Genomic DNA, 23102 nt, shown 5'->3' with positions numbered 1-23102 from the left:
CAGTTTGAGAAACTTCTTGTCTTCTTACCAAACCCTGAAGGGTAGGCTTGTGGAGCACCTAAGAGGGAGGTGATGGGTTTTGTTACCAAATGCCTTCTGGTGCTTCAGCAGTGCACAAAATATGTTGTCTCTAAGACAGATGTATCCCCTTGGCTCTTTTGTTACCAGATGGATTCCTCCACAGCAAATTAATCCACAGCAATGGATGTCACTTCTTTTTTATAATCTACACACTTGCAAAGACACACAAGTATTAATGTGCCGTGAGATCTGCTGAAAAATCCTTTATTCTATATACTGCAGGCCTTCTAAAAACCAAAAATCCTATGTCTTTTCCCAATGTGTGCCAGAAGCCCTTTAATTTTCTGAGATTGTAAAGCTACAGGGAAAGCTCTAGAGCAGGGAGAAAATCTAGACATATTTACTAGAAGAAAACTTGATTTGAAAACAAAATGATGAGCCTTGTGGGGGTGGGTTCCACTGTCTGCAGGCTTCCAGATAAATACAAAACCAGTGCTGAGGAGTAGTTATATAGAGAGACATCTCTGTCTGTAGGGCTGGCAGGGGGTTTGGCTGTGCAGCTAACTGGGGGCATGTGTAACTATAAGAGCAAATCATATTCTCGTGGGAAGAGAAAGGATAGAGATTCAGGCTTTGCAAGTAACATCTGATGTCTTGAGTAGTGGAATTCTATCTGCAATTTTTAATAGTATGGGTTTTCAGGCATAGGTCTTAATGCTTTGAGAAATTTCAGTAGCAAATCAGTATGTGAAGCAGGAAAACTATATATTTCTCTCTCCCCCAACATTGGAGGTATCAGAATTGACTTTTTTATTAGGCTGAATGGTGCATTTTCTTAGGGAGAGCACAGCCATATCCCCTGTAAGTAGAAGAGCAGCTGTAGTGGTAAATATCTTTATTGGAAAGTAATCTTCTTTATTTAGCAGCATTGTAACTAGTTGGTTATTGAATCACTGCTAGGCATGTTTTCCTTTCTGCCTTCTCTGTTGCACTCACTAAGGCAAAGCTTCCTTCCCAGATCTGGTTTCATTGACACTTGCTCAGTTTCATGAGCTTTGCCTTACTGACTTGGTGGCCTCCCTCATAGCTTTGTTGAGGGGAGAAACCATCCTGCCCCTGACTACAAATAAATCTTTCTGGTTGGTATGCTCAGAAATGGAATCCTCTCTGTTATGCAAGGCATCCAATCTGTATTCCAGTTCCTGAGATGGGAACTGGGAACTCAGTACTCCTGTGTTGCAGTGCAGTCTGCAGGAAGATGTATGTTTATGGCTGTTTGTTTTCTATTTTTTCTTTCTGAGTAAACCTTTATGGGAGAATGCTTCAATTCAGAATGGAAAGAGTCAGGTTATGTATTTACCTCACCACCAGAGTAGTTGATGAGCAGTGTGCAATTTCCAGTGCTTCCAGTAAAGGCTGAGCTCTAAGAACATTTTTAGGATGAAGATTTGGAGGCCAGTGCTGCATTTGTCTAATAACAAACTTTGTTGAACTTAGGTTGGTTTAACCTTTTTAGCCACTGAACTCTGGGCAGAACCCTTGTAGGTTGTTACTCCTTTACAGGCCATGCAAGCAGCCTTCTTCCTCTGCAATGGAAGCCTGGTTGTGCCTGGAAAGGGAGCAGGAACTTAGGGAAGCTGCCCCTGCCAACTGCAGGAGAAACAAGAGGAGCATTGAATGCTGGTGCCTGGTCTTCTCTGTCAGGTTACAGTGCATGGGAGCAGGTGTTGGTGGAAGCAGTTTCTCCTTAAATACCTCTCCTCCCACTTTTCTGGGAAGGGAAGAAGTGACAGACCAAATGGAGTCATCTTGTGGACTGGCACTGATTGCTCAGTGACCTGTTGGGTCTTGTTGGCTTGACTGAGGAAGTATCCAACAGCTGTTAGTGAGCTTGTAATGGATTTAGCCTGTGCCTTCGAGGGCTGCAGCTGGAGAGTGGTTGGGATCCCTTAATCTATGGCCTGTTACCTCTTTCTTTGGAGGAAATGGAGCTGGAAAAGACAAGATTATCACTATTCTGTACAACTTCTCTGCTTGAGCAAGTGGAATTTTGTAAGGCATCTGAAATAGTTTTACACAAAGCTGACAACGTGCTTCAGGATGTTGGAAATGTTGGATGCAGTGATCTGAGGTGGTGATGACACTGATGATTTTATTGCCAGGTTTGTGTTCAAGTTAATTCTTTGACCTTTTGTAGGTGCTACAAACAGAGCAGGAATAGCACAAGCAGTTTGAGACTGTCTGCCCAAGACACGTGTGCACACGGGGTTAAACATTTCTCAAAGCATTCCTGAGACTTTGACATTTGCAAAGCTGGTTAAGATTCTGTTTCCTGAGACATGACCTTGTTAGATTGATGACTTGCATGCCACAGTTTGCCTGCCAGATATAATTGAATATATATTTGTTTCATGTAGGTTTGGATAGATCAGAGATGTAAAGAAAGGGGTATTAAAATGTCCTTTTTAATAGTACATTCCTATCATAATCTGTCAGGATTAGAGAAGTAGAGGGATGAAAATGAATGTAAGATTCAAGAGAGAAAAAAAGAACATCTAGTTTCATATTAACGAACTTGAATATCTAGTTTAACTTTTGCTGGAAATTTTACATTTTAACATAATTCTAGTTCTGAAGGAAGGTACAAGTGATAATTACAAATACATTCAGATAATCCCTTGCTTATTTCCTATTTGCTAATTTGTTATCTATAGTTTTAAAAAAAGAGTTGTTTTAAGATTCCAAGTTATAAATAAACTAAGAATGAATAGCAGTGTAAATAATGTTTTTTTTTCCCCTATAAGTAATAGTACATCTTTTTGTAACTTTTCATGGCAGGCACTGAATTCTACGTACTGGAAAACAGTGGCAATGCCTCTCTGTTTAATCTTGTATTGGTCAATATTTTAATTATGAACTTTGTCAGTGAGAAGAACACCTCCGTAATTCACTGTTGAATTTACTAGTCTTGTATTGTAATACATGGCCTGGTATGAAGCTCCATGAGAATGACCAAAAATCTGCAAAATCTCACCCCACCCAGAAGTAATAAAGAGTCCTGTTATTTAACTCGGGCACAGAAAGCAAAAGGGGTAACAAATCATGAGCATCTTTATGGCAGGCACCTGGGAATGCATGTTAACAAAAGTTTAAGTGCAGAATGAGAAATGTCTTTTTTGGAAGGAGGGGAAGCTTGTTTTTCTTTTAATGAAAGAATTACTGGCAAATCATCCCACTGGCAGCATTGGAATCTGCTTGTTGGCAGTCACTGAAGAGAACATCCCATTTTGATTTAAAGATTATTTTCTGCTTCAAACAAATTCCTGCAGTGGTTCCCAAGGTTAATACTGCACAGCAGTAGCAGAGCAAGTGATTTACAGTCAGCCCTGCTGTTTTATGAAGCATAGCCTTTTATGCATATATTTTCCTTTTTTTTACTTTTTCCTGTGTTACATCAAGGTGCTGTGGTTCTCTTTGATTTGGACTTTGTGTTCAGCATACATTCAATGCGTGTTAACCTCACACTTTTTTGTGTAAGAGTTCAAGCAACTAATAAGCAACTTTTCATTTGTTAATTATTCTTAACCTGCTAACCATGTGAGTGCTCAGTTGTTACCTTTAAATGCTTTGAAATGATTCCAGTAACTCTGGTGCTCTACCTCGTGGAAGCTTGTGCCATCCTCTCTGAGTTTTCCTCCAAGGAGCTTTCTCCTTCAATTAGTTAGAACAGAGGAACAACCTAAAGTTTTCCAATACAGAAGGACTGATTGTGTGGTTTCTATGCTCTCCAATCTTGAGAGTTCTTCCTTTTCCTGTTGCTCCCACCAAGGGTGCTTTAAAATGTGTTTGGTAGTCAGGAAATGGATGCAGAGGGAAGTTTTGTGCTGAGAAAACATGCTCTGAAGTTAGGATGTAGCTGTTACATGGATGACTGTGCAGCACCCAGTTTGGCCCAGACTTGCCAGCTCTTTGGTTTCCAGTTAGCTGCAGGTTAGTGTGCTGTGCTGGCTGCTTAGAAATGTTGTTCTGCTTACAGGGAATTGGCAGGATGACTCCCACAGTAATCCCTCATGGCTCCAGGGATGGGTGGGAGCAGACAGTGCTGCTCACATCTGTGCTGTGCCAGATCTCCAGGACATCCCATGTGTGTTTTATGATAAGAATTTTTCAGAAGTGTTCCAGAAGGCCGGCTTAAGCCTGTGATGTTTTATCTGAAGATTTTCACTGTAAAGGGAGGGGAAAGGGGAGGAAAGAGAGAGAAAGGTTTCTGTTGTATGTTAGGGGGATTCCAGGCAGCTCTGCTTGAACTCTTGCCATCTCAGCCCAGTGCCTGTGCTAAGCCCTGTCCTGGGCATGATTTATTCTGTGAGTCTGCCTTAGGACAGACCAAAAGTATCCTACCTGCTCTCCCACACCTGCAATGTTCTTGCCATCTTTTCCATGCTGCTGTTGTGTTCAAAAAGTACCAGCCTTTCCTGAAATTTCAAATACTTTTAAAATTTGAAGCCTTGTTTGCACCAAATGGAACCCTGCTCCATCTTCAATTCAATTTCATGGGAGCTAGTAGCTGTGCAGATCTAATAAGCTACAGTTTTCTCTCTTATTGTGTCCTCCTTTTTTCTTTTTACTCTGGCCATGAGACTTTATATCATAAGTACACTGGTGGATGTTCACCCCGTCACCTCAACCTCTTGTTTATTGACTTTGCACCACTTTGATTTTATAATTTAGCTTAAGGTCTTATTAATGTACTTAAGTGTGTAAATATTTGGAGATTTATATGAATGCCTAATGGATTTAACTGTCTTAAAAGATTATTATTTGCCACTCACTGGTGTATTCCACAGCTATCTGTAGTGCTTCTTGTTGCAGAAATTTTTGCATCCCTTAATGAAACTCATTTCTCCTCTGTCTCATTCTGGTGTTCAGTCATTGAGGCCTTCAACCTAATCTGCAAGACTGCCACAAATGAAGCAGTTGCAATTTTGGGTGCAGCCTGGAAATTTCTGAAATTTTTGCGTTTACTTTAATTTAATTTTCCTGATAGTGGATTAAATTAAGAAATTTTGTAAGCTTCAATAAACTTGGAGATGTGGATTTGTTTATTTTGTTTTGAGTTAGAAGTTTTAACTCGCATGATTCTATTATGTTACCCCAAAGCTTGCTTGCTTTTTTCTTTTTATTGCTGATGCTGATGTGACTCATCAATCTGGCTACAAAAACCTAACCCATGCTTTTTTTTCTCTAGGCACTCAGTGTTACTGAAACTCTGATCAAACCTTTGGAAAGATTTAGGAAAGAGCAGCTAGGAGCTGTAAAGGTTTGTCCCTCCTTGCCTTTATAAGTTTATTTAATTTCCCTACTTGGATAGGATTGTAATAATGACATGTAATTGGCAGAAACGTTATTGTTTATATTTCATGTGTTCACACATTTTTTGTTTCTACTTTGAGAGCTTGCTTCAGAAACAAATGGAATGTTTCAAGAAGAGAAGAATGTGTCCTTTCCCTTCCTTCTCCCTACCTCCCTTATCTTCTCTGTCTGGAATAGGAAGAATTCTGCTAACAGCCTGCCCCCCCCTTCCTAATGGGTAACCCTATTCTGCTTTGTGTTTGCCTGCAGTTGCACAAAGGCTGAAAAATATTAACTATCTAAAGGAGCTCGCTCATCCATATGCTTTTAACTGCATTTTTGCCACCTGCTAATGAGAATTGCCTTGATTTAATTTTTAAAAAAATAAATACATCATTGGCTCTTTTTGTATGGGAATAGTAAGGATGAAGATGCTAAGGACAAGATCTCATTGAAAGTATTTTTGGTAATAGTGTTTGGTCATTTTTTAAAAATTGTCACTAAGTTATGAACAATTTAAAAAAAAAAAGTAAATTTCATGTATTGAGTGCAGACTAGATTTGGATAAAAGTAACAAGGAGGAATTTTTATCTGTCTACTTTCCTTCTTGAAGTAAGAGATGTAAGTGTTTATTTTAAAAACTGGAAAAGAAAGAAACCAGCATTTTATTCTGGCTTTCTGTTGTAAAACTCAATGCCTTTTCCAAATACCTGCATATGGTTTATTTTACAATTTCATTACTTCATCACCAGTGATATTTAGTAGCTAAGACCATGTTTTACTTATGAGAACAGTATACATTTTGACTTTGGTAGGAATGATTAACATGTTCTGCATATGATTTCAGTGTTCATGAACTGAAAATGCTCTGTTGATTATAAATCCTTTCAGTTCAATGGTACAATGAGCTTTGTGTCATTTTATGGACTTGAGAGAAGAATATTAGGTGACCCAACCAGCACAAAATAAAAACTTGGTTTATAATATAGCCAGTTTTCCAAGGAAAGAGAGAATTTGTTGTGAATGTAACCAATTGTCATAGAAGCAGCTGTGTAATGAATGCATTATTTCACCAGTACTTTTGCTGTTAAAGAATCTTGCTAGTTTTGGGGTGAGAACTCCTACTGCTTTAACTTATCTCATATCTTCACTCATTTCCTAGTCAGAATTCTCTCCCTTACGCTTCTAACACAAATTACTTGCACACAGCTTGCATCTCCCATTTTGTTTTTTGTTTGGATGGACTTTTTATTCCTTGTGTCTCTGTTTCTGTGAAGCTGTAGCTTTTATTTCTGATTTTTTTTTTTTTGACAGAATTCTCAATGACCTTTAAATAGAAGTCTTACATAATTGTATAATGTTTAAATAAAAACCCTCTAAAAATATTTAACTCTTGGAATATTCTTAAGTGAATATTCATTCAATGTAATCAAAACACTGACATTGGAAATGTAACTCTGCTTAGCTCTGTAAACCACGCTGTGGCATCTAGTGGTGAAATACATCTGTAGTGTTGTGTAGTAGTTGCTGTAGGAAGGATTTATGCTCTACCATTACAAAATAAAAGTTGAATCTGCTGCCTCAGGTTTTTTTCTACATCTTACATCCCTTTGTTGATGAAATTGTCTGAGTTAGGCTTAAGAAGAAAAGGAGGAAAGTTTAGCTTCATAGAGCTAGAAGCTGAACACTTATTGAATTACCTCTTAGTGAAAGGTGGTGCTGCACTAATCCAGAGCTATGTGTGTGAAGTTTCTGGCTTTGCCTGTTCAGAAGTTAACTCTTTTTTTTTTTTTTTCTGAGATCATTCAAATGTTCACCACATCAATGGAAGTTTCGCTAATATAAACACAAACTCTTTCACCTCTTTCTCTGAAATCTACTTGGTTTGTAATTCCCCATATTGCTAATATGTTGTTCCTAATGACCCTGATACTATATGCATATCTTCATGTTTCTCAGTTGATAACAAATATTTTTAAAGACTCCTTTTGAAAGGAAATTCTTTGTCGCAAAGTATGGAAAAAAAAATTCTGGTAGTAGTCCTTGCTAAGAAGCAATCCCAAACAGCCTCTTTAATGTAGTGCCATCTTCAGAATCTAATGGTTCAGAGAACAAAAATGTATGTCTCTTATAAGATAGTGTATATAGTATTATTCAAAATGAAAAGAGGAGAAAAAAAGAGCAATTACGTCTGTAGAGTTTAACCGGGGATTTAGGTTAGAATACACTTAAATATGATTTCAAATCTACAGATGAGGAAAAATATTTTAATTGAACTAGTATGTTTCTGGTGAGTAAATCTGACAGTCCTTGAATATATAGTTAACTAGCTGATTTTGCTTATTTGAGGTTATTTTCAACTGCAATTAGATAAACTAAAAATAGCTTCAAAACTGGTTGGTTGAATTAATGAATACCGATTTTTGCCTTAATACACTGGAACTGAGGAACCAATTTTTTTTACAGTGTCTCCTACTAAATTAGATTCAGAAGCTCAGATTTCCTTAGAAAATGTAATGACTATCCCACTTCCAATACATTGTTTTTGGTGAAATGGAAAAATGGTGAAATCAAGATAAATGGATTTATATTGTGCAAATGATATTCCTATGTGTCTGTGAGAGTTTCTCTTTTGATACTATGATATTAAGTTTTATGGATATTTTTTTTATTTCTATTGGGTTTTTATCATAGGCACAATAAAACTCTGGTAGAAATAGGAACTTAGCACTGAGGTTGTTGTATAGCTTTAAAATGAAAACATGGAATATAGAAGTGTATTTGCTTTGGGTTTTGAGATGTTGGAACTTTTCCCTTGTCAATTTTAGAAAGTTATTTTTTCAGTGAAACTAGTATTTCCACGTAATGTCTTTTATTCAAAAACAAGGTGGTGTGGATGATGCCTGGAAGTAATGAAAAATGTAATAAATCAAGAAGAGTTCAGGTTTTTTTGCTTTTTCAACTTAGAAGATGTAAGCATCTGTGTGATAAGCTGCACCATGATGGTATGATGGGATTTAGTTTCAAGTTAGCCATTAAATTAATTTTTAAGATGAGATGGAACATATTTTTCTCTGCTTACTGGGGCTATGATATTTTTTCTTTTTTTTTCCTGATGAAGTAGAATTTTAAAAGAAGAAAAATAGTACACTTTTATATTTACATGGTTGCTACTTTGTTTCTACATCTAGGAGGAAAAGAAGAAGTTTGATAAAGAGACAGAGAAGAACTACAGTTTGTTAGAAAAGCATTTGAATTTATCAGCTAAGAAGAAAGAGCTACAATTACAAGAGGTATTGTTGCCTCTCTTTTTTTTATGCAGGCTGAAGGCTTTGGAATAGGTAAATATACTTATGCAAATACAGAAACAGCATTCTTAGTAGTAAAACAAACCCATTTTCTCATCTGGAAAGGTTGGTGAGAAAATCACAATGTGCTGAACTTAGTACCTACACCTGAATCAAGGGTTTGTGTGTATGAAGCACTGAGCATCATTTTAGTTTTTATATGTAATTGAAGGAACAGTGAAATGCAAACATACTGTGAAAAACTCTGCGTTTCTTACAAGGCTTTACCACTCATGTAATTTCCATTGCGCTGGGAGTATTGACTGAGTGTCCTGTGATAACACTTGATGCAGAGGACAGCAAGACTTTTATTCCCAAATAAAGTGGGTTTGTGCCTTTTCTTTTTCCCACATTTTGAAGATTTGTTTGGGGATTTTTTTGAGTAGTGCTTTAAAAAAGTTTGTTGACAATTTATAACTGATAGATATATTTTGCCTGGCATTCCTTCTGTCCCTCTGGGCTTGTTATCATCATCAACTTATTTGTAATAGTTTTTATTTCTGGAACAGCAGCAAATAGTATGTGAGAAGAATGCCAGGAAATCTTGTAGAGACTTGCTGTAGCCAGAAGGACTTTTTTTCCCAGATAAATGTAATATGTCAGAATTGTTAATGCTTAGACTATAATATACCTTAATGTTTTCCTCAGGGATAACTCCTGTCCCTGCCCTCTATCCCATCCCAAATATTCTGTGCCATTTTTCATAAAAAATAATTAATATTACTGGCAGAGTTACCCATGAACTTCTCTACTCTTGGGTTTCACTAAGATGCCACTTCACCATGCTGCATTTACAACATAGACCCTCAAATGTGTAAACAAGTATCTTTTGGGGAGCTGAGTTGTCCCAGTTGAGTTACTGGGCATGGCTCATGTATCAGGACCTGTACTTTTGTCAAAATGTTCAGCTGCCAAAGAACTTGATGCAGGGAAAATGATAAAGGGCTGATTATGATCTCTTGATGAAATATGGTTCTCAATATCAAATCTGAAATGAGACCTAACCTCAATGGAAAAATACATACTGCCTCTAAGAGGTATTTTGAAGTATCAAATATAGCCTGAAGCTTTAGAGCATGTGTGAAATCTAGAATGAGCATATAGATTTGTTTTGAATGTCCTTCAAAGTTTCATGAGCAAAAATTCTGAAATTCTTCAGTCAGGCTCACACATTTGTATGTTTAATTTTGAAGTATGAATGTACAAACAGTTTGAAGAAAAAAGGCCCTTGCAGCATATTGTCAGAGGAAATAGGAAACAATTTCTTGCACAAGCTTAGAGAACAGGTGTATATAGTTCCATTATAATGTCTATAATTCAGTTTTATTCATGTCTAGTTATGTCAGCTCTTGACTGGAGTAGATAGTGCAGGGATAAATTTGACAAAAACTTGATGAAAAATGTGCCATAGTGTGGAGTGTATCTTAACATGAACACAACTTTTGGCTCTCCTGGTGGTAGAATATTCCTATAATTTCAATGAGACATGGTGTGTGTCTTATTTCTTTCTTCCTTCAGCAGTACACAAACTACAATGCAACTTGCTGGGTGCATGGGGAGGCTCATGCCTCAAAAAACTGAGAGTTGTGGTAGTATATTCTGGATTATGTCCTGGAAGATCCACTTCAGAGTCTCTTTCTAGGGTGTTGTGGTACCCATCATGTTTATATGATTAGAAGCTTAGCTGACAACTCAAACAATTCCTGTGTTTATAGATTGACAACTCAAACAATTCCACACTTTGTGATGCATCAAAATGGCGTGGCTTGTTGAAACACATTTGCTTACTGAAATACTTATCAGAGCTTTATTTATTTAATGGCATTTGTGGTTATGCCCCTTTAACTGCTCAGAGTTCTCCAGCACAGAGCACTAAAGCCAAGCACGTCTTAAGGCAAAACTGTCTTAAAGCTAATTTGGCTTATCCTCTTAAAGCACAGCACTCACTGTTCTGCCTGCAGGATGGAGTCTTAGTATTTAAGAGAGAGTCTGACAGTAAGTCTTGTCCTCTCATCTAACCCTTTCTCCACTTCCTTTGGTAATTCACTGTAGAAGCATTTTGTATGATCTTTGTGGACAAAGACTGAGTGTTAGTTACTTAGAGTAACCTTTTCTTTAATGTGTTTTAGTAACGGTTTCTATTACCAAGCTTTAAGATTCAAGATGCTAGAAAGTGCAATATTTATATGCAGATGGATGGCAGCTGAAATGTAACTGTTTAGCATCAATATGGTGTTGGCATTTCTGCAAAGCTGTGCTAAATATCAGCTGCAGGTAGAAAGGCTGCATTTTTAGATACTGGATGCTCTGAGGAAACTTGTAGAGTTGTACCAGTAAGTGAACTTTTGTCCTATTGAATTTCTTGCCAGAGTGAGCCCAGGTGTGGGATGGGTACAACAGCATTCTGGCTATTTACAACAGTTATTTGGTTTATAGTATAAAACTTACAGCACCAGCACTTTAGTTTTCAGAAATCACATTTTATTCCTTAATTTGATTGGAGAAATTATTTCCCCCTTTTCTAATGGAAGATGCTCTTAGCTCCTGCTCTCTGTTTTGGCAGGTACCTTTGCAATGCTATTAAAAGTTGGATTCCCTAGAAAAGAAGCTTGAATGGGTGTTCCTGGAATTTTTCTAAAAAATCTAGCCTCATGATTCAAAACAATATATATTACCTAGTGAAAGGGAATTGCTGCTGCCATTTAAGAGTAAATGAATGATCTGTGTTGTAACAAATCCCTCAAATATGGTGAAAATTACCTGCTTGCCACTTATGTGTGTGTGTTATCCTGAAGCTGTCTGCAGTGAAACTTCATGAGGTGTGCTCTGTGTGCAGGCAGATAACCAAGTGGAGCAGAACAGGAAGCACTTCTATGAGCTGTCCCTTGAGTACGTGTGCAAGTTGCAGGAGATACAGGAGCGGAAGAAATTTGAGTGTGTGGAACCTGTAAGTACCACTGAACTCAACCTACCCTACATTTCAGAAGGGATGGGAAAGGAATGCCTTTGGACAAAAGCCAAGCTCAGCTTTCTGGAAAACACAACCAATTGCATGACTTAAGAGAATTTAAACCAACTTGTTACATCTGCACAGACTCCTAGTGCAGATAAACTTAACCAAGCATGTCAAATCTTACCTCAGTAATAAGAGCTGATTTGGACCCACTGGTGTTGATTTCCAGAAAATGTGTGAAACCTTTTTTTGTACTGTAAAAACCTAAATTCACATTGTAAGAGTAGAGGATTCAAGCGGGTGCTGGTGTCAGGATTCTTGCCTTTGGTTTTCTAACCAATGAAATGTTATTGCTGACTAATGCAAGGAATCTAATTTTAATTATGAAGGTTGGGCTTAGAGGCCTGCTAATTGCAGATATAACTCATTTAGGAGAGTGCTGCTGGATGAGAAGCCTGTTACTGAGTAGCCTGATAGGTTTAATTTCACTTGCAATTGAATCTGTGCAGAAATTAAGGGGTTTAATTGAATTTTAGTGAAAATCATGCATGCACTGACAAGACTTTCTTCAATATATGAGAATAACTTATTCTAAGATTTTCTGAAATGTGCATTAGCTTGGTATTTTAAATACAAATTTATCAAACAACAAGAGAAGAGTAAGTGTAATACTGAGAAAAAAGGGAGGATAGATTGTAGAAACGACTTCCATTCTCTCATGCTCTGAAGTCTGTGCTTTTGGGCCAAGTCTGTCCTTTTATTCTGATACAATTACTTTAATGTAATAATGAAAAAGAACTTTCAAATTACCCTAATCAAAATAGCTGGTGATTATGCAGTTAGTAAGAACTGTCTATTTTAATATAGATAATTCCTGTATGAAAAAAAATTGCCAAAATACTTATGGGGGAATAAATTTCTGCAATTATATTAGCATTGTTTAAAGAATGGCAAAATGCTGTGAAAAGAATGGTTGTGTGGGGGATTTTTTGCTGTAGAGATGTTGGCTTTTTTCTTTTTTATAAAAATATTTAATTTTAAAATATTTTTCTAATCCTAAATAGCTTTGCATTTGGTAATTGTGTTTCAGACAGTTTGAAGTTTCCTCAGAGCCAGACTAGAGAAATGAGTCTTCAAATTATGTTCTTGCAACATGTCTGTCATTTCTGAAAGCTCCTTCTAGATGGGACTGAACTTTTTGTTGCCTAATTTCTACTTGAAGTTTACACTAGCCTAGAAAGCTGAAATTATTTTTTTACTAAATTCTTATTTCCTTTTTTCCTTAATTATACTTAAAGTTTTTTTTGTTTTTTTTTTTTTTAATTTTGTGAAAATGATTTGCTATATGACTTCAGACCTTTATTAAATAATAAAAAACCTAGTTCTTTGGCATGTTCTCTTTAGAGAGTTGTTCTTTTATGTCTTACTTGCTTTCTCCCAGCAACCTGAACTAAACAGGAGAGTTAGGACTACACCTCATGCTGCTTCCAGTGTAGTACAACTTGTTTGTTCTTTTAAATTGAAATACTACAGTCAGCATATGCTGACTTGCTGGGTCACTTGCTGGTTCTGACAGAAGGTCAGATCTGCACAGAAGGCAGCAGTGGGAAGCTTCCTTCTTCCAGCAAACCAGATGACTGATGTGAAAGTCATCTTCACGTGGTCATTAGCAGAGAGAGGAATGACCAGGGAAGAGGTGACTAAAATACAGAATGATCATTGCCTCCTTGTGCACAAATGTGTGTTCCAGACATCATTGGTATCAGAGCAGTTCTAGGAAAAGGTTACATAGGAAAGTTTGGGAACATGGGATATACATTCCCTATGGTCAAATGGAAAGTAGAGATCAGCTGTGAAATTCCAGAGGCAGGACCAACCAAGATGTCTGTATACATAGATCATCATTAGGATTTAAATATTGCTCATAAAGTGTAGGCATTAGTGGAAATTTAATAAAAAAAAATATTTTGTAGTCTATCTTTCTAAAAAAGCCTATGTGCAGTAATTGTATTGAAGAAAATGTTTTTGTTCTAACAAGTCTTTTATTTCTATTTCAGGTGCTATCATTTTTTCAGGGTTTGTTCACTTTCTATCACCAAGGATATGAACTTGCTAAAGACTTCAATCATTACAAAATGGCCCTGCAGATAAATATACAGAATGTAAGTTGAGTCTACTTTTGTGAGTGAAATCACTTGCTGAAGTTGCTGCGTGTGCAGTATCTATATTGCCACCACTTAGTTCCATGTCAGTGCATTGCCTGTGAATTTTGGGGATATGGTGCCATCTCCTGGATACCCAACCACATCACTAATTCCAGCAAGTTCTTTTAATTTCTAATAATACTGTAAGATACAGGCATGAAGCAAAAGGCCTCCACTCCTTTTTTTCATTTTTTGTTTTTGAGACAGAAATAATGCAATGATTATTTAAAAACGAATGAAGTCTGTTAAAAATACATACAACACTGTATAATTCAGGGTATGGGTAATGAAACACAAAGTTTTCAGCGTTTTGGGTGTGCTTTGAAATTTAGTATGTGGTGGTCATGTCTGGGGGTCATTTCCCTATAGGCTTACACTGTTCATAACTAAAAAAAGGGAATAAGAACAGCTGGTCACAGCAGTGTGGAGTTTGTCTTGCAGCAGCCCTTTCAGACAAGAACATCCCTGTTGGTTTTGGGGTTGGTTTGTGTAAGGAGACTTGTTGTTGGCATCCATGGTGTATTTGACAAAATGATGTGTTCCTTCAGGGACAGTAAACAAGGCCACTACTAATTTAGTGTGCTCTCATCCCAATGTGATCTGCCAGTGTGATCTGGACTGGGGGAGCAGGAAACAAGGTGAAGGCTGAAGTAGTGGGACTGACAGAGTCACTAGTCAGATGATCTGTTTGCTTCCTTGAGATTTATGAGGAATACAGCTTGCTCAGAGGAACTTGGGTGTGCCAGAGGCTTCTTGGTAGAAAGCAAACTACACATCATACTGCAAACAATTAATTCCTGATGGTGCATTTGTTTTGTTGACCTCTGAGGGCATCTGGAATTAAGACACAGAAACTACTTGTTGGAGAGGACTGTTTTTAGAAATGGCTTAACTAGCGGGGAGGCGGAAGGAAGGATTACAGTTGTTGTAATGCATAGTGACGTGATTCACATGCTGTGATACCATTCCTTTAATTTTCTTCCTGTATGGTCAAATGTCAAGTTTCCTTCTGAGCTGTTGTTTGGTTTGAGAAGGGGAACTGATTAGTGGTAACTTCATAAGCAGGCTTTTGTGGCAGAAGTCAGTGCTTGTGGGGGAAATGTCTGGCTAGACTTGCAGCTTCTGTGTGCTTAACAGAGTGAGGAACAGCATAGAGGGGAGCTGATGCTGGATGAAACAGGAGAGGAAAACTCTGATACAGTTTTGGAGAGCTGGGTTTCAGAATACAGATGGAAAACAGCCAGTGAAGTGATGTGTAGAAATGATGAGCAGTAAGAAAGTAAGCCAATCCCAGCAGCAGCATTTTCAATTGACTGAATGGTATCACAGTGTGCCCCACCAAATTCTAAAGAGCTTGAGCTTTGCAGCTCAAGTTTTATGAATAGATAGGGGCTGTAGAGAGAAGGCAGAACAAGGCTCAACAACTATCTGATGTAAAAGGAGTATAGAAGGAAGCATTTGAAAAGATTGAGAGGGCATAACACACTTTCCTCTGTGCTGAAGATCAACAAGACATCCTAAAGGAAAAATGAGCTGGGGTTTGCCTCTGGTACAGCTGAGCTGCTGGCAGAACACTGGGATTGATGTGTTAGAAATTACAGGGTACAAGATCCAGTACAGACAGCCTAGCTGGATATGGAAAGTTATTTGGGACTTGCCATTATAGCTGTAGTAGTTGCCTTTCCTTTCATTCAGGTTGTCTTTACTGTGAGAATTATCCTATGGATTTCTTCTCTGTCCCCTACCACAAACCCTGCCTTCCTCTCACTGCCCATCTCCTCCTCCCAAAAGAAAGAAAGAAAAAGACCCACCCTAGCCTTGTAGCCCAAGCTCTAGAAAGCTGATTCTTCCAAAAGTCATGTCATCTTGTATGCTTGTCCTGGGGAAAAGATAAAATATGTGAGGCCAGATTTTCAAAAAAAATCAAAGTGCTCTCAGAAAGCAAAAAGACACATAATCGTGCATCTGAAACAATGTGCTTTCCTCAAAACACATGTACCAGTTTGGATTTTAAAGTGTTTTTCAGTGTTTGCAGCTCAGACAGGTGCATTTGTAGAGAAAACCAGCTGTTGCTATGATTGTTGTGATTTTATTTGTTCATTGACCAGTTACCAGTGTTTTTCAGACCAAACCAAAGGGTTACTTGTGTCAACTTGTGTCAGATGTGAGCTACTCTGTTGTTTTGTGTAGTCCTATCATATAATTTGTGTATAGCATGGTTACTTTCTGATTTTTTTTGCTAATATTCTGATAAATATTTCTTCTCTGTTAATGACCTTCCTGACACTTTTTTCCTAAATCACCACAGAAAATCCTCTTCTTCCTGACAAGTAAGAGTCTCGTTAATTAAGCCAATATATGTAGTAATATTTTTCTAAGGAAATTTCAATTGCATTGTTTTAGAACCTACTCTGGCAGTCATAGTGTGCTTTCCACAGTCACAGCAGCTGATATCTAAACTCTACATTGATTTTGAAGGATATCAGAAAATTTGGAGAGTAAACACATTTATGGAAATTGTGCACTGCCTATCCTAAAATGGCCTGGCATTGTCTCCTTTTATAGTTATTTGTGGTGGGTTGGCCCTGGCTGGATGCCAGAGGCCCATTAAAGCTGCTCTATCACTGCCCTCCTTAGCTGGAGAGTTTGTGGATCAAGAACAGGACAGGGAGATCAATTACAGACCAATTAGAGGCAAAACAGACTTGACTGGGAGAATTTAGTTTAATTTATTACCAGATTAGGATAGGATAATGAGAAATAAAACCCAAATCTTAAATCAGCCCTCACTTCTGTCAGTGGTGCAGCAGAATGAGGGTTATGGTCAGTTCTTCACATGATGCCTCTACTGCTACTTCCTGCTCCATCTTGGGATTTCTTCCACTTGAGACAGTCCTTCATGGACTTATCCAATGTCCATAGGAACTTCAGGGGAATCTCAGCTCTGTCACCTGGACCATCCCCTGCACCTCCTTCTGCAGAGATCTGCAGACCCCTCTTGGGGTCTGCAGAGCTGTTCTTCTCACATATTCTCACTCCACTCTCTGGCTGCATTTGGCATTGTGTGGTTTTTCCCTCTTAAATACATTATGGCAGAGGCTCTACCATGGTCACTGATGGGCTCAGCCTTGGTCCATCTTGGAGCTGTCTGGCACTGGCTCTGTGGGACATGGAAGAAGCTTCTATCACTTTCTCACAGGGGTCTCCTTTGTAGCCCCCCACCACCAAAACCTTGCTGTACAAACCCAGTATGTGATTCCTATCAGGCAGGAAGAGTAAGTCTTTCTTCCTTTTTATTACCAAGGGGTTTCTGCTGTCTCGTTTTAGACACGAAATCGTTTTGAAGGAACAAGGTCAGAGGTAGAGGAACTCATGAACAAGATCAGAAGAAATCCTCAGGAACATAAAAGAGCAAATCACTTCACCATGGAAGGTTACCTCTATGTACAGGAAAAAAGTAAGATGTATTTTGTATTCCACAGTGCTCCTATTGGGCATGTGGGCAATTCTTATCTCTACAGGTAGCAGGAAGATGCAAAGAATTTACAGTTGATTAAAGAGGCATCTAAGTATATTTTCAAAGTTTTTAACAGCATTGTTACTGTGGCTTATAAAAAGAATTTGGAGCTGAAAATGTGACAGCTTTTAGTAAAAGTAATTGGTTTCAGGGAAGTTTTATTTGACCAAAGAGTAGATTTCATCTTATTTTTAAGTCCTTACTAATGACCTCCCCCTAGAACTGTCAAACATTTGTTGTCAGCCAGCAACATGAGTTGTCAAATTAGCCTCTGAAAATTTGGCTTGTTGAGTATGATGAAATTGAGTGTCATTTCCTTGATTCATTGATACACTTTCATTACCTAATTGTGATGATAGGGTCAAATGAAGCAGGCTATATGTTAGGTAGCTGGTGTTAAAATTCTTGCTGTGAAGGTGCATGTTGCATAAATCATATCCTGTCAACACTTCAAACAATTATGAATCTTTCTCACACTAGTAAAAAAAGCCAAAAAAGATGCAGAGCTCTTGTTGCTCAAGGAATGTCAATTTATTGTAATTTATTATTTATTTTTAAACATTTTGCATAAATCATGTTTTTATGATGTTTGCCCTTATATGAGTGAGAAGATTCATCTGTAGACCTATTTTTTAGGAAAAGTCAGCTAATAGAAGAGAGGAGATGCAAAGGGTCAGAACCCAAGTTTGAACAGTTAGCATTATGGTGCAAATCTCAGCAATACTATTTGCAGTAAGCTGGCCTCTAAACTGTCTCCTGTATAGGGTATGCACTGATTAATAGGAAAGAATTCTGATGTCAGAAGTTGTGATCAGACCTTAATCAAGAGATTGTTTATGACTTGCAATAGAGGTGTGGTAATCTGTGGATATTACCAGGTGTAAATCTAGCTTTCTGTGTTCTGATAAATAAAGTCTTAAGGGGATATTTACTTTATAGGGAAAAATTATTTTGTCTGAAGTAGTGAGAGAAAGATGCATTAATAATTCGTTCCATTTGTTATTAAGCATAAGAGTGAAGTACAACATGCATTGTTTTTTAGAATAAGCAGTGGTTAACATTTGTATGATGTTGTATAATATTCTTAATTTGTACCTTTGCTTTAAATACTGCATTTTTAGAATTTAAGTAGGGCTCTTAGGTATCATTTTAGAAAGCAGAAGAAGAGAATGCAGAAACTGGAAAAAGTACATGCTTTTTATTGCTTTTGTGTTATGTAGGGCCTGCTCCCTTTGGTTCCAGTTGGGTGAAGCACTATTGCATGTACAGGAAAGAGACAAAGAAGTTCTCCATGATCCCATTTGAACACAGATCAGGAGGGAAAGTTGTACGTATATTTATATTTTCTACTCTTACACCTGTCCTCTATTAAGATCAGAGAATGTGTCAGATGTGTCAAGTACTTTTCCCCTCTACCTTCCTTGCCCCTTTTTCCATCTTTCCTCATGCAATTCAGTCTGCATTGAAGGACATTAACCTAAAGTATGGGTGGATTAATAGGTAAGAATGCTCTAGACTTTTCAGTTTCTTCTTTTTAGAAGACCAGAGGACCTGACACAGGTAACATGCAATGTTTCACATCTGGAATCCTATTTATCCATGAGGCCTTTAACTTTCTAAAGTATAAATCAGGAAAATATAACAGACCTAGAAATTTCTTTATTAAATGATTCAGTTAGAGTTTTCTTTTGGAAATTTAAATACTAGAGGTGAGACTAGAAAAGTGGGTTTTCATAGGAATATAATTTTTACTGATAACTGAATGTAATTTCAGATATCTTTAAAAGCATCTGAGATATTCAAGACCCAAGATTTGGTTTATCTTTAAATAGCTTTAATTCTACTGAAATAGTTGGAAATTGATGTCACTCATTACCTTTAAAGATGACATGTTAAATTAATGTATTGATAGGGATAAAATGTATTTTGTTGCAAGGAAAAAGGATATCTGAATCTGGAAACTAAGGCTTGAGTCAATATGCTGGAAATGCATCACCCTGCCCTGTCTTCACATTTGGTCAGAAAATCCTTTTGTTGTAATTTTATCAAGTTATTATATCCTATTAGTTTCAGCAGAGGGGAGATGGCTTTCATAATTTTGAGGACTCTTATTTATGAATATATTGAATTTGGAAGAATCTTTCAAAAGCTTTGGAAAGCCTGATGTACTGAAAATTAGTGGTATTTGGTTTCCTTAATCATTCAGTACTTCTATGAATTTTTTATCCTAATTTACTCTAATTGTAATAAGCCATTTTAATTAGTATAGTAGATGGTGTGTGTGTCTGAGCATTCAGCCATTATGAAGCCATTTCTGCTGCATTGAAAGATCTCCCATTTAGAAACTCCTGTAGTTACTCCTTCTGCAGTGACAGCCTTCTATGTCTGGAGATGCTGAATAAGACAAGAAATAAATTAAAATGTGGAGTTAATCCTGATTTAATCTGGTACGACTCAGGCAGCATTCACAGATAAGTTTGTGATTCCTGGGTAAAATCAGATCCTGGTGTTGGTCTCAAAGAAAGAAAGTTTTTTTCTGTAAGACAAGTTACAAATAGTAAAGAATATTTATTTTGTTTGAGTTAGTATAGCCTTTACTACACTGAAAACACTGTGGCTGATATAAAATGAGAAAAATCTCTTTTTGTGTTTATATTGTAACCAGTGCAAAATATTTTTGTTAGTTTAAGTTACTGTGGTACTGAGTCATTCTGTAAAGTACTAGCTAAAATGGATTCAATATTTTTAGATTAATGACCACAGAATTTATGTTATTGTGTGGAAAAGTGAACTGCAAACATGGGCAAATTCTTTTGCAAGTGTCAGTTTTCAGTATAGCTTTTGCCATTTAATATAAATTTACCTTACTTGCCTTGTACAGCTGGCTTACTGGACCTCATAAAAACTTGTGAAAACTGGGTCAAGCTTATAAAAACTTTCTTTTCACAGGGTGATGCAGAGCTCTTTGTCCTTACATATTGCACCAAAAGAAATGCAGATACAATAGACAGGCGATTCTGTTTTGACTTAGAAGCTTCAGACAGGTAAGCTTGTGATGCACACTAGGAAGAGCTCTTTTTAAGTAGTAGTTAAAACTGCTATTGTGTAGTAATACTAATTACTTATACAAATATAAATTGCTGTTGTGCTTTCTTCTGATTTCTTCAATCCTCAGTCAGAGTTCCAATGGGAATGGAGGAGCAGGCAAGCACTGCCGTGGCTCACTGGGTTTTACCTCAGCAGTGTGTAGCAGAAGCAAACTAAACTGAAGTGTAGACATTGCTTGAGCTCACTCTAAAGAAAAGCACAGCCAAAGTTAAGGGGAGCTATTGAGAGTTGCTACCATAGTGAAGAAACATGGTTTAAGTTAAAGTACATACAGCCGTAGTGAAAGACTGATTACAGTAACAATTTCTATAGGCATGACCACATTGTATCAGAGTCATGGATTCTAAAGTGATGGGCTGCTGAGGGGATATGGGGGATTTTCAGATTGAAATAAGGTTATTGGGATTTTGAGGCTTTTTATATCTGGTATAATCATCCACTGCATCTTGAATGTTGCTTCCACTGTCTTTTTGAAGCAACACTTGTTGCTCTAAAGAAGAGACTTGCTAATCTTTTTCTCTAAAGTATCTCAAAATTTGATAAATATTGTCTTTTAACAACATTCTAGTCTTCCTTCATTCATGAAGTGAAGGTATCTAACTTAATAAGGCACTCCAAATAAATATTGCTGTGGTAATGCTACTTTATTTTGATGCAGAAATGGATCATGTCTTGAATTAAATGCTAGATATAAATTAGTGGATTGCTACTGAGCTTTTGCATCCACCCCCTTTGACTTGCTTTTAATCTGTATGCTTGCTCCTTACTTATACCGATTAACTACATGCTAATTTATAATATAGTAGGTCTTCAAGTTTTATAGGGTTTTTGGTTTTTTTTGGCATCAGATTCCTAATGTTTTTCACTTCAAAAGTAGAGGGGGCCAATGCTGTCAGACCCCCCCCCATCCTATGATTGCTGATGGTCTGCAGATGTCTGTGATTATGTACTCAAAATTTAGTCAGAGTCTATGCTGAGCTTGTGTGACCAGTCAGACTGGCCTGAAGCATGTTCATTCCTACAACAAGCAGTGGGTAAAGGGATGTGAAACTCCCACTGCATCAGAAAACTTCTGGCCCATGTGGCAGATGACAAGATGCTCATTTACAGCTCAGGTTGATGTTCCTCATTACTCTACAGCATGGTTTGAACTTGCATTTTTGAGTTGAGTGGGATGTAGTTTAGCTATTCTAAGTGTCCCAACAGTACCAAAGGGGTAAAGATTTATACTCCAGGCATCAGCTCCTCTTGGGTCAGTGTATTGATTAGTCAGTAGGGTAAACAGATTTCAAACTGAGTCTGATGAAGTTGCTAAAAAGTAGAGTGAGAAATGTTAGTCTGTCCCCTTCTGTGGGGGGCCTACTCAGTGGGGTATCTGGAGTTTATACAGAGATGGATGGAGAACAGAGTTTCATTGATCCTGCAAAACACTTTCATTCTCTTCTATGGTAAAAAGGAGAAAAATCTAGCTCATCTTTCTGTCTTGATATAATAGACACAATTTGATCCACTGTGACCTTGATATCAGACATTTTTCTTTCAATAATATATGTGTGTAGTACTGAGATGTTCCCATGGAGATTAGTTCTGTGCTGCAGGCCATTAGCTTGTTTCCTTGGTATCAGTTCAGGGCACACTTATCCCTCAGCTTGTCCAAGTTAAAAAATAGCATAGGGATTGGCAGCTGGGCATGGGGTTTTCTTTGGTACTGGACTTTGGAAGGAGGTTATAAAATTTTAGGGAAGACTTTTAAATAGCAAGCATTCAGCCTTGTGTGTGACTTAAGCATAACTTGGAGCTAGCTGAAAATTTGCATATTTTTCTTTCAAAAGGAAAGCTGAGATGGTTGTATTTTCTTCTGATATTTGTGGCTAAGATTCTGGTATAATCTCTGGGTAGTGATACTGTTTTCTGTTTCTAGTACTCCATTTTTACTTGAAGGTGACTAGTGGTGAAGAGAAATTTAAATCTTAAGGAGTGAGCGAATGTCTTCTAAGATAGAAAAAAGTTATTTTATTGATAAAAAGCATTATCCTTCTGAAGTATTACCTAGAGTTTAATTTTTCCAATACAGATTTTGTTTCCTTTGATTTTATTTTGAAGACAAATAATATTTTGTGCAATATATACTGAGTTTGATGTATTGCTTCTAGGTTGATACTCTGATACCTTGACAATTGTAATTTAGGGAAAATAACTAAATGGTTTGGTTTTTGTTTTTTACTGAATTAAGGTGGTTGTTTTCAGAAGATATTTACTTGCAAGCTATGATCATAGTTGCTGCTTTAAAGATGGTTATATATTGACTTAACAAATGTCATTTGTCATCTGACAGCAATGCAAGTCCAAGTTTATTTACAATTCACAAAATTCAGTAACTCCAGCCAGTGTTGGAATCAGCAGGTGATCAGCAATGAGCTATTTCAAATAAATAGTTTGCAGATTACATTCACTTTCTTTTTTCCTGCCTGTTCTCCCTATTTCTTACTGCATGTATCACTTCTATTGCTTTTTTTTCAAGATCAACAGTGTTTTATTTTAAGATCAACTGTTATTAAGCAAAAGAAAATGAACCCTGACTTTTAGGACAATGGGCTTTT

General features: G+C 37.2%; 1 protein-coding gene across 2 annotated transcripts in view; it reads left to right on the top strand.

The window, feature by feature from the left end:
- The window catches only part of ARHGAP10 (Rho GTPase activating protein 10), a 135623-nt gene that overhangs the window by 46217 nt on the left and 66304 nt on the right, over positions 1-23102 (top strand). The window contains exons 4-10 of one of the 2 annotated variants that reach the window (XM_056490805.1): positions 5270-5341; positions 8565-8666; positions 11557-11667; positions 13731-13835; positions 17205-17334; positions 18615-18721; positions 20344-20438. In XM_056490805.1, coding sequence (XP_056346780.1) covers positions 5270-5341; positions 8565-8666; positions 11557-11667; positions 13731-13835; positions 17205-17334; positions 18615-18721; positions 20344-20438 — 722 coding nt within the window. The remainder of the gene's footprint in view (positions 1-5269; positions 5342-8564; positions 8667-11556; positions 11668-13730; positions 13836-17204; positions 17335-18614; positions 18722-20343; positions 20439-23102) is intronic. The other variant, XM_056490807.1, reaches the window with a different exon arrangement.

Source organism: Oenanthe melanoleuca, chromosome 4 (genome assembly GCF_029582105.1).
Source record: "Oenanthe melanoleuca isolate GR-GAL-2019-014 chromosome 4, OMel1.0, whole genome shotgun sequence".
Classification (NCBI taxonomy): Eukaryota; Metazoa; Chordata; class Aves; order Passeriformes; family Muscicapidae; genus Oenanthe; species Oenanthe melanoleuca.
The sequence above is the reverse complement of the archived record's forward strand: the minus strand, read 5'-3'. Positions and strand labels throughout refer to the sequence as shown.